General features: G+C 34.1%; 2 protein-coding genes across 2 annotated transcripts; one reads left to right on the top strand and one right to left on the bottom strand.

Moving 5' to 3' along the window:
• Positions 1-1,078: 1,078 nt before the first annotated feature.
• LOC111461258 (putative SOS response-associated peptidase YoqW) lies at positions 1,079-5,199 on the top strand. Its single transcript, XM_023104790.1, is given in 9 exon segments — positions 1,079-1,339; positions 1,473-1,629; positions 3,503-3,588; positions 3,842-3,954; positions 4,209-4,274; positions 4,399-4,508; positions 4,580-4,645; positions 4,965-5,023; positions 5,025-5,199. Coding segments are annotated over 9 exon segments (804 nt in total). The 5' UTR covers positions 1,079-1,244; the 3' UTR covers positions 5,077-5,199.
• A 3,871-nt stretch (positions 5,200-9,070) lies between these two features.
• LOC111461259 (dCTP pyrophosphatase 1-like) lies at positions 9,071-9,816 on the bottom strand. The gene is made up of 2 exons (XM_023104792.1): positions 9,536-9,816; positions 9,071-9,420 (listed from the first exon to the last, which is right to left on the bottom strand). The coding sequence occupies exons 1-2, from the start codon at positions 9,650-9,652 to the stop codon at positions 9,181-9,183; spliced, it is 357 nt and encodes a 118-aa protein (XP_022960560.1). The 5' UTR covers positions 9,653-9,816; the 3' UTR covers positions 9,071-9,180.
• Between the last annotated feature and the right edge of the window lie 2,242 nt (positions 9,817-12,058).

Below are 12,058 nucleotides of genomic sequence, written 5' to 3'. Positions count from 1 at the left end.
TTTTTTTTTTTTTTTTTTTTTTTCAGAAAACCGTTAGTTTTTTTTAAAATAAAAACAGCAATGTTTTATTGTCTTTTTATTATTATTATTTCTCCCATTTAAATTGCTCTTAAAAACATATTATTAGTTAAAAAACATGGATCATATGGTAAATTTTAAAGGTTTAGTTAATTTTTTTTTTTTACTGAGTTTGAATAGTAAATATTTTAGAAGGACTACACCGATATGTCGCGTTAAATAATAAATATTTTAGATTGATTTACAATACGTGTAAAAAACTCGTCAATTTTTACGAGATGATTTTATAAAAACATGAGAATAGTTAGGTTGGTGGGATGATTAGTAGCCCTTGGAAGCGAATCTTGAAGCTCGTTTGGTTCGGGTAACGTGCATGGAGGAGAAGTAGAAGAACCTTCCCCGACGTCTTCGGTATTGATATCATAGGTGATGTGGGTGGGCTCGATGGCTCGAAATTTGTTATAGAGAGTCGTTGGACTGCTCGAACAAGTTGTCATCCTCATCAGAAATTGTGTGTCCGTGAGGATGGTATAATTATTTGCACGAGCATAAATTGTGATTATGTTAATGAATTTGGAGCATCATCCGTCACCGTTACCAGAGAAAAATCAAGTGATTAACAGTTGACCCATGTTTAATTTTATCTTGTTCTATGATTAGTTACATAGGACGTGCGTACTTTGCTATTAAGGTTTCGTATTGGTATCACGATCGATAATCGATATCAATATTGAGATCACGATTAAATTTTGATATTGTTATTAGTTACTTGTAGCAAGATCGGATTCAATTACTATAGATTGCCGTATGCAACATCAATATTTGAGATCAAACGTCGAGACATTAAAAAACAGAAATTCGGTTGGAAAAGTAAATCCATAAGGTTTATATATATTTAAACTTTTAAAATTATAATAATTGTTTTTATTATAGTGAACATTTATAATTTAATATTATATATATATATATATATATGTATATGTATGTATGTATGTATGTATGTATGTATGTGTATATATAAAAGAAAGTAGCCGAGTTTCGACTGTGAGAGAGAGAGAGAGAGTTCATCGGTTTGCTTCCCGCCTTTTCGTGGTTCCACGTCCGGAACCTTCCTTCCCGTTTCAGCACCTGCTTCAAGGCATCCGCCATAGCCATCCAACGAGCTTTATCATCTTCAATCAGCAGTGGAATACAATAGAGAGTGTATCGCAGCATAAAGGAGAAGGATGTGTGGAAGAGCCCGTTGCACTCTTCGAACCGATGACATTTCCCGGGCCTGCCACCGCACCGGCGGCCCTATTCGCAGCCTCAATATGGACCGGTAACATCTCCACTTAATTCTTTTTTATTTCGTTATGCTTGACTGTATTGAATGTTCTGCCTCTCTTTCATTTCTAGTGGTAAGGTTCTGAACTTAACGGTTGTGATGATTTTTTTCTTTTTTGAATATTTAGTTTTCGTCCGCTGTTCAATGCCTCCCCTGGCTCGGATTTGCCGGTTGTTCGACGAGATGACGAATCTGATGGCGGAGGAGTCGTCCTCCAGTGCATGAAATGGGGGCTGATTCCTAGTTTTACAGGGAAATCAGAGAAACCTAATTACTTCAAGATGGTGATTTTTCCTCTTTTGTGTTTTGGCCTTTGTCTGACTGCTATGCAGAGTTTTATTTTGAAATGACGGTTACTATTTTTGTTGTCTGTGATCAGTAGGCATTTGTAGGCTGTTGGATTTCCGACTCAAGTATGGGCGAAATTGTTCAAAACATTAAAATCCAAAAGAAGAAAAACATATTAACTGTGTGTGTATTAGTTTTTAAGTAAGTAATGATTTGAAATTCACAAAAGAAATGACTAGAAAGACATTTTTTAGACTCTATTTAGCGCGTTAACGAGTTGTTGAATGATTATCAAACCAAGAAGTTAAAAGGACGGGTCATAAAGTGAAGTGGGATATTCTCCCAGAAGTGCTTTGTGGAAAGGGGTCGGTAGCTAGGGGATTCTTTGGATTTAAAGTTTTCAAAAAGTTTATGGGCGCTCCATGATCCAGACGTTGGAGAAATCAAAATTTTTCCTTATTAAACTCACCCAAAGATTCGAACACACAACCTTTGGGTAGGTGCTACACAGAGATCACGGTCCTTAGCCAATAAGATCGCCCATCAGGGGCTGTTCTGCGGGTGTATCTCAAAAGCCTTCTTCTTGATGTTTGTGAAAAGCACACTAAGAGGGTGCATGAAAGCCTTAAGTGGCTTTAGATAAGGCTATCCCATTGGCTCTTTTCTTTTAACTCTCTCGTAAAAGGGATTAATGAAGGGTGTCTTCAAGGTTCCGTGCAGAGCCGACCCTATTCGTATAAATGTCCTTTAGTTCGCTGATGTCATGCTTCTTGTTTCCATTCATGAGTCAAATAAGCTTAAATTTTATGTGGTGAGCAAGTTGTTTGAGCTCCGTTCTGGCTTCGAAATATATTTTGCTAATACCTTTCTTGTTGGCTTCCCAAGGCTCTTTAGGGCTGCCAACTTGATCTAGTAGTGCTGGTCTGAAGCTTTGAATGGGTGGGACCTCAGCTCAAGTTCAGGAGAAATCTTTTTGGTCTTGAAGTGGAGGAATGGGCCTCCCTGGCAAGTCTCCTTTGCCCAATTGTACTCCTAAAAATTAGGAAGATGCTATAATTGGACCCTCAAAGGAAGTGGTGTCTTCATTCTGAGTTCGTTGGTGCCAAATCCTTCTGTTAAGAATGCTTTCCTCAGCCACTCTTTTGTTAGTAATATACTTAAGTGTCCAACATGCGAAGGTCTTGTTGTGGATCTTTGCTCAAGGAAGGCTAAATATGTGCTGCACTACCCATAAAAGAACATCTAATTCCATGCTATCCCTGACTTGGTGTGTTATGTGAAAAAAGGTGCAGAGGGTCATGCATCTTTTCTTCATCTGCCCATTTGTGCTTTGTGTTGGCCCATTCTCTTTTGTGCGGGCTCTTCCCTGGGGTTGTGGTCTGAGAGGAACTAAAAGGTATTTCATGAGAGTTCCTTTGCCATGAATTGTTTTGGGTTCTTGCTACAATTTTCATTTCTTTTTGGTGCATCTCTCTGATGCTTTTTGTAATCATGATTTGATGCAAATATTGGCGAATTGGCATCCTTGAACATAGGGTAAATAAAATGTATTCTGCCCTATTGAAAAATTTCAGGGTTTATTTACTGGCTGTTCTAAGATATTGAGCACCTTAGGCACCTTAGGATTGCATGATTTTGCCTTCTGCCTACACTTTAAGGAAGTCTTGGAACTTAAAGACAGAATTTAATTACTTGATACTTAAAGATTTTGGTAAGATACTCCTATTGAGCAGGGTGTATGGTTCTAGTATTATTTTGTCTCTAGTTTGTGTTTGGATCTTATTACTTAAATGAATGTTTTATGATAAATAAACCATGAACACTAGCCAATCTATGTTTGCCTTATTATCTAGTATATGAAATGTGCAGTTCAATGCTCGCTCAGAGTCTATGAGTGAAAAGGCCTCTTTTCGCCGTTTAGTTCCCAAAAGAAGGTGCCTTGTGGCTGTGGAGGGGTATGTCTCATTTTTCTTCCCATGCACTAATTACTTTGCCACAGATTTGGTCGCCTGTGCTTTCAAGGAATTTCTACATTTTTGTTTGAATGATGTTTATCCCAGACTGGCTAGTCAAGCCCATTTGCTTTTATTTATTACTGGAGAGAGGAGAACCTAAACCTTTTATATTTATATGAATGCGTGTTTGTTTACATCATCTGTCATTACGCTTGCACACACACCCTTATAACCTCAGTTCAATTTATTGTAGGTTCTATGAGTGGAAAAAGGATGGATCAAAAAAGCAGCCGTATTATATTCATTTTAAGGATGGGCAGCCACTTGTTTTTGCGGCTTTATATGATTCTTGGGAAAATCCTGAAGGTAAGTTTTTTCTACGACCAAGCAAAAGATAATTTTGGCTTAATGCTTTCTTTTCATGCTTGATTGGAAGGTTTTTCTTTAGTTTTTAGGAGGGGGTTTCCTCTAACCACCATCTCTGGGCTGCCCTTTTTGTGATTAATTTAGATCTATGGATTTGATATCTGATACTTGTGACCAGATATTGAATGCACTTCCTAGGAAGACCTATTATTTTCTTGTTTGATCAATCAATTGATTTATTATTGTTTTTGCAGGGGAATTACTTTACACTTTTACCATTCTTACAACTTCCTCATCTCCAGCTTTAGAGTGGTTGCACGGTAAGTCCTAACTTTTCTGATTGCTGTTCTAGATCATGTTTACAGCTGGATTTGAATATTGATAGGGTTGGGATACAACTTAAAATTGTCAATCTCTGATGTGGGTGATTGGTGATCTGTTTAGATAGGATGCCTGTAATTTTGGGCGACAAAGAACGGATCGATATGTGGTTGAATGATTCTTCATCGTCCAAGTATGATAATGTCCTCAAACCATATGAAGCTCCTGATTTGGTAAGAACTTTTTTAAAGTATAATAGTAAATTTTGTTAATAATTCATTAATGTTTAAAATGTAAATGTTAGGTATGGTACCCTGTCACTCCTGCCATGGGAAAGCTATCATTTGATGGGCCGGACTGCATTAAAGAGGTATCTCATCTCGCCCATCTTTTTTGACTTTTATCCGACAATTTTGCCATCTTGGTTGAAGTTTAAAAATCATAGCATGTTGCAATAGACGTTGTGAGTTGTATTACTCTAGTAGCTTATGTGGTCATTGTTAGTTCTTCAGCAACAATCGATCTGGGAGCGTATATTTGTTTATTCAGCTAGTTCGTTTGCATGTTCTTTTTAATTATTTATATTTTTTCTGGTTTATTATGATTGATGATCGTATATTTGTTCGTTTTATTCGTTTTATCGGTTAATCTTATATAGATCAACATCATCATTGCTACTTCTTGTGCAGATACAGTTGAAGACCGATGGAAATAACCTCATCTCCAAATTTTTCTCCGCAAAGGAAACTAAAAAGGAACCTTCAGACTCACAAGAGAAAACTTCCTGTAACACATCTGTGAAGCCCGAGCCATCTCAAAGTCTGGAAGAACACAAAAGAGATGAAGATCATGTAGCTTCTTCCTGCTCCATTCGAGACAACAAATCAGAGGATAGTCTTGCAAAGTGTTCTCCGACTGCATCGACATGTCGAATAAAACGAGACCATGAAGGCTTCTCATCTGAGTCAGAAATCGGCATCAATGACGATGGTAAGATAAGCAGTAGTTCAAAAATAAGAAAGAAGGGAAGCCTGAAGACTGGGTTTGAGAACAAATCAACCCTCTTTTCATACTTCGGAAGGAAATAGGTAGGCCAACTCATGTGCCGGCCGCATCTCATGGTTATATGTATATTGCCGTAGTTTGTTTTATCTTTGCTGTGCAGGATACTGGTGAGGTACGTGGAAGGTTTTTTTTGTTGCAGATTTGGATTGTGTTATGCGAGCGTATTTTTGTTGTGTAAAGGCAGACTTCTGTAGCTTAGAAGGGAAGTTTGATTATGGTTGATCCTTCGGCTGTACACTAAATGGACTCTTTCTGTTACGTTTGTAGCAAATTTCCTCCTGCAAAAGGTACTATTTTTTTTTTTTTTGTTCATTTCTTTATCTCACGATTTTAAAACGCGTTTGGTAGGGAGATGTTTTTACTCTTAGAAAGAATGTTTCGTTTTCAACTAACGTGGGATCTCACAATCCACTTCTCTTGGAGACTAGCGTCCTCGTTAGCACGTCGCTTGATGTCTGATTCATATATTATTTGTAACAGCTCAAGCACACCACTAGATGTTATCCGCTTTGATTCCGTATCGCCGGTTTTAAGAAGCGTCTGTTAGAGAGGTTTTCACACTCTTATAAAAAATGTTTCCTCCCTCCAATCGATGAGGTCTCACATTTATAGAGGAAGTTGTCTAACATAAGGTTCTCACATTGAAATAGACTTCATTTTAAATGAAGTTTCTATGATTGAGCTACAAACAAAAAAATGATACATATTATTGGTACCTTAGTAAATATTAATTCTTTAAATATTTATTAACTATAATTTTCTAACTCTCAGTAACATAAATATTTAGGTGGTATTTGATAACTATTTATTTTTTTATTTTTAAAATTTAAAACTTTAAATACTATTTCAACAATATTACTGGAGTGTTTAAAATATATATATATATATATATATATATATATATATATATATTTTGTTATTTATTTTCTAGTTATATTTTCAAAAGTGAAGCTTTGAAAACTGAAAAAGTGATTTTTTTTTGTTCACTTTTATTTAATAATTTAAATATTTATTAAAAATCGTTAAATTTATTTATCATAGTTTCAAAAAACCGATCACACTTACACGATAAATGCTTCATTCATTCATCAACTAAGAGGGAACAAAGTTGGACGTAACAATGGCAAAAGTGAGAAATAAGCTTCTAACAACTTCTTGTTTGGAGTCAACTCCATAATCAACCTCTTGAGCGTTCGAAAAGGCCCAACCACAACTCGAGACCCTAGACAGAACCCTCGTCGCCGATTTCCAAGCCGTATTATGTTGCCCCGTAGTCGTCGTGATCGTCGTCGTGGGCGACACCAACCGACTATCCCAATGGAGGTCGAGCACATGGATGTTGCCATGGTTTCTCTCCTCAACATAGCCAAAGAGTTCTTGATCTAGCTGATTTGAATGTTGTTCATGTGGTGTATATATAGGTACAATGATAATAATCATTACATTGAAGGCTTAATGGTTTGATTTAAATAGGGATTTCTTTTTTAGGGTTGTGGCAGTCATGATTAGCTTTAGTAGATCAGGAGGCTTAAAAATCATAACTTTAGGGTATGAGCTATCATGAAATCCCTAATTATTAAATTCTTCATCATACTTTGAGTAAACCACTTTTAATATTAAACCATCATATACTTTATTTAACTTTTTGAGCAAGGAAGATTCCATCTAATAATAAACTCATCTACCTAAACAAATCATTGGTTGTAAAGAGATGGGAAAAAAAAGAAGGAAATAAAAGTGAAACGGGTTAGCGTTTTTGACCTCGTTTATATGGAAATTCACATATGCATCCTTATATGTAACAGTTTAAATCCATTACTGACAGATATTGTGGTTTTTGGGATTTCATTTGTGGGTTTTTTCTCAAGGTTTTACAACGCGTTTACTATGGAGAGGTTACAAATGGTATCGAGCCAAACACTGGATAGTGTACAAATGAGGACGTTGGGTCCCCAAGGGATTGGATTGTGAGATTCCACATTCGTTGGAGAGGTGAGCTTGGATTGTGAAAATCTCTCCATAACAGACGCGTTTTAAGATCTTAAGAGAAAGCTGAAAGAGTACAATATTTGGTAGCGGTGAGCTTGAGTCGTTATATCGTCCCTTTAACATGTTAAAAAACTTATTGAAAAAAGAAAATAACCTCATTTAAATTAAAATGATGAAAAAAGAAAATAAAAGAAAGAGTAATTAAATACTGTAAATAAATAAATAGAAAGCATGGAAAAACTTGATCCTTCATTATTATGTTAATCAGTGGGGTTAGGCTCTAATGTAAGTGATTACTAATATTCTTGGCCCCATGCCTAACTTCAAATTAAAATCATAAACATCAACCTAATTTCAATTATTTATTTCTAATAATTGAACACCTCTAAACCTGCTATTATATTCAAAAAATATTGAAAATTACATTAATAAATATATTGCTTAAAAAAAATTAGGTCTAAAAATATTACTACCACCCACTAATTTTTTAAATTTAATTTTTAACATGTTTTTTTATTAATTAAATATTGATGTGACATTAATCTTCACTAACTAAAAATATTTAAAAATAATTTGGTTAGAAGTATAGACTAATTCAATTTTAATGGGTGTGGTTTTTTCTTTATATATATTTTCGCATTTATACAAATTAATTAAAATTTCAAGAGAATTTGTAGTTCGAAAAGGCCCAACCACTTGAGCGTTCGAAAAGGCCCAACCACAACTCGAGACCCTAGACAGAACCCTCGTCGCCGATTTCCAAGCCGTATTATGTTGCCCCGTAGTCGTCGTGGGCGACACCAACCGACTATCCCAATGGAGGTCGAGCACATGGATGTTGCCATGGTTTCTCTCCTCAACATAGCCAAATTATAGGGTGATTTATTTAAATTATAGAACATAGATATGTTATTTTAATTTTTAGTAAAACAATGGAATATTTAAAGCATAAGAGATTATTATTATTATTATTATTATTATTATACCCTACATTTTAATAAAGTAAAGCTATATTTTGATTAATAATTGTTTGAAAAAAATTAAACTGTACCAACAAATTCAATTTTTTGTCTTGAAACTTGATCGTAAATTATAAGATTTTGCGATTTCTTCTAATTATTGTAGGTTAGACGGCCTCCTAAGAATTTTTATAAAATATATGTGAGTGAAGACAAAACATATTAAAACAGCCTGTGTTAGTAATGTGGTGATAATCTTCACTTTTAGAAGTTAAGTAACATGACTATGTCGCATGAGATGAAGAAGAATATCGAGCTATCGAGTACCAAATCTGAATTCTAAATCCCAATCAAAATTACCGAAATGAATTGCTTAATATAAGTTTACTTTTTGTCAACTAAATTTAGAAAGTACAAAACTATTCTCTAAGAGAGAAGAAATGAGTTGTTAGGATCCCACAACTCACACAATTCATCTAAATGAAGAACATGAAGAACATGAGAGAACTCATATATTTGATCTAGACGAAGAACAAGAGAGAATTCACACATTTGATCTAAATGAAGAACACAAAGAACAACTCACACATTTGATCTAGATGAAGAACACGAATAATTGGAAAGAACTCACATATTTGATCTAGAAAGAACTCACATATAATTTAGAACATGAAAGAACAGAATGCGGCAAACATCAAGATAGTAAACTCCTTATGACATATACTTGATCATTACTAGATGCTTGAAATTACGCCATAAATTTGTTTAGAGCGGAGAAGAACTAATTTTGAAACGATGATCCAAATTTTTGAAAAAGTTTTAAGGGCTAAAATTCAACGGAAAATCTAAGTTTCTCTAGTAATAATTCATATATATTAGATCAAAATAGAGTTCAAGCAGAGTGATTCTTCCATTTATGAACTGGATATTTGATTGCATTGAGCTCAAGTTTCCTAAGAACAGCTTGAGCAAGATCAATGCCGCAAATATCAGACAATCTCACCAAATACAAAAGCACATCGGAAAGCTCTTCCCCTAAGTGCTCCTTCTCCTTCTCCTCCCACTCCGGCAGCCCCTTCGGCACTTCTCCTTTCCATTGGAATATTTCCGATACCTCTCCCACTTCTCCGACCTGCGCGATTCTTTCATTTCAGAAACAACTACTTTCTATAAGTACTTGAAATTTCATACTCTGTTCTTGAAAAAAGTACTTGAAATTCGAAGAAGAAGAAGAAGAAGAAGAATACCAGAGCAAGAAGGAGATTTCTAGGGCTATGAAATCGCTCCCAATCCCTTTCCTTAGCGAATTCCGCCATTTTCGTCTTCAGAACCTCCAAACTCACACTTCCTTCACTTCCAGTCATCTTCTTCACGATCAAACCCTAAAATCACTCTCTCCAACAGCGCTTACGAAGGAAGAACACGCAGAAACCTAACGCAACGAGTTTATTGAAACTCTGTGCGAATACGATTTTCTTGGAGTCGAAGGATTTGGCAATCGCCGCGCTCTCTCTCTCTCTCTCTCTCTCTCTCTCTCTCTTCATCTTATAGTACAGAAGAGAGAGAAGAAGAGCGTTTTGTGAGACCGGCTATTGCCGGTTGATAATATGGAAGATGAGATAAGAACGTAGGGCTGACCGACACGTGTCAGTTCAGAAGTTAAATTTTCATCTTTATAATTTGATAAAACTTAAAAAAAACAATATTTTTAAAAACTTCAAAAACCTTTTAATTTTACGTAATTTTAAATATCAATATAATTTATTTTAAATTTAATATAACCAAAATAAAATAAAATAAACATAAATCATAACCCATTAATGAGTTAAATAATAATCCCTTTTAGGTTTATTAAATAATTATCCGTTCATAGTCAATTTAAATACCTAATATATCTCGATGTGACACCGGTATGGATTACATCGAATTAATACCGTAAATCTTAATTTAAATAATTATGTGACATCATCAATATTAATTTCGGATATGATCAACCATATCCTATAAAAGTGGAAAGCGTAATTAATTATAAAATATTTATAATATGTCAAATCATCTCTTTATAAAATTAAAAATATAATATTCGACCGCATAAAATAAACTCTAAATCTCTCGAAAGATCGTTTTGATTGGATTGAAACGAAAGAGACATTAACAAAAAAGAGTTTTTTTCACGTGCTCGAATTCAAATTCTTCTTTAGCTTTTAAGGTTGTGTTGTTTTCCGACCAAAAGACAAAACATTGAAAGTAGACAAAATGTAAAAGGTTGTTGATCGAGTTTTGTGTTTGGTCTCGGTATTAAAAAATGTGTAATAATTTAGTCTTTATTATAACAATTATTATCCAAAATTATTGTTTTTTTTTAAAAAATTGATAGATAATATATTTATAAGTTAAAAGGTTGTAAAATTATAATAAAAATGAAATTTAATTTTGATAAAATTTCTTATGGGTCGAAAATTGATATGGAGAATATAATTATCAATATGAAGAAGAGAAGAGAATTTGAATTGAAATTCCGAAGGATATACTTTGAATCTTCTTCATTTTAATCAAATTTTAAAGCAAAAATATAAAAGTAAACTAAAAACAATTCCCTTTTTTTTCTTGAAAGTGAAAGAACTTTTATATCAATTTTCATGGGGACACCATACCCACATGAATAAAAAAAAAAAAATAATGCAATTTTGTTTTATCTTCTAATTTGATCGTCCCGGTTGAATTTTACAATCGCATGTAACATTGAATACAATTATGTATTGGGTAGATATTCGATATGAAAAGTTAGTGGTCGATATTGAATATGATACATTAATTCAACTTCGTGGAATAATAACTTATTGAATAAAACATTAATTACTTGTGAGATCTTATATTGATTGAAAAAGAGTACGAAACATTCTTTTAGCAAGGAAACCTCTCAATTGTGAGCGACAATATGCTAAAACGGACAATATCGGTTATTAGAGTTGAACTATTACATTATTGTTCCAAAAGTCAATAATTGAATCTAAAATGTTCATTTAGTCAACCTCAAACATCTTGCAGTTGTCAGAGCCTTCTTAAGTCAGAGCCTTCTTAAACTTTGAAAAACTTAGCATAGAATTGGTCGTTAGAACCACTCTTATACGAATGCAATCTCGATTCATCCATATATCCCTTTTCATAAGTATCATATATCCACCCGCTTTTCTCTTGGCTTGTCCCTGAACCACATCTTAGTAGAACGATATTCAAACATGTCAATGAAATTCAACGTTCTAATAGTTTTTCTATTTCAATAGTAGCTTAAAACATTTATACAGGGTCGGTCTCCACCCTCTTCTTTCTTCCTCCTCCGCCTCCTGTCCTTCTCCGTCCTCCCATAAATACCTAAATAACGCGACAACTTATGGAAAGTCCAAATGTTTTCTCCTAAAGAATGGCTAGCTACTTTTTAACTAGTGGGTTGTCTAAGCATCCACATGCACACACAATGATGCTAGGAGTCGAGGAATAGAGAGAAAAATGAAGACGACAATATCAAATGAGCTAAGGCGAGAAAAATGAAGGTGAAAAAGAGCTCGAACAAGAACAAGAACAAAGACAAGGACATAAAAAAAATAACGTTATGCAGATAAACATATTACACATCAAAGTTTTGAGCATATATATTAGAGAGTTGAAATATCATCCAGTACATCAAGAAATTAACAAGGCAGTTTGTTTTTTGTTGTTGTTGTTTTTTTTTTTTTTTTTTTTTTTTTTTTTTTTTTTTTTTTTTTTTTTTT

The sequence above is a fragment of the Cucurbita moschata genome, unplaced genomic scaffold (assembly GCF_002738365.1).
Source record: "Cucurbita moschata cultivar Rifu unplaced genomic scaffold, Cmos_1.0 Cmo_Scf00024, whole genome shotgun sequence".
In the NCBI taxonomy this organism is placed as follows: domain Eukaryota; kingdom Viridiplantae; phylum Streptophyta; class Magnoliopsida; order Cucurbitales; family Cucurbitaceae; genus Cucurbita; species Cucurbita moschata.
Note: the sequence above shows the minus strand (reverse complement) of the source record. Positions and strands in the feature narration are given on the sequence as shown.

Excerpts from the sequence above, each read along its gene's own strand:
- LOC111461259 (XM_023104792.1), bottom strand. The coding sequence starts at position 9,652 with ATGACTGGAAGTGAAGGAAGTGTGAGTTTGGAGGTTCTGAAGACGAAA. Across the intron at positions 9,421-9,535 it reads GAAATCTCCTTCTTGCTCTG|GTCGGAGAAGTGGGAGAGGT; the intron begins GTATTCTTCTTC and ends AGAATCGCGCAG.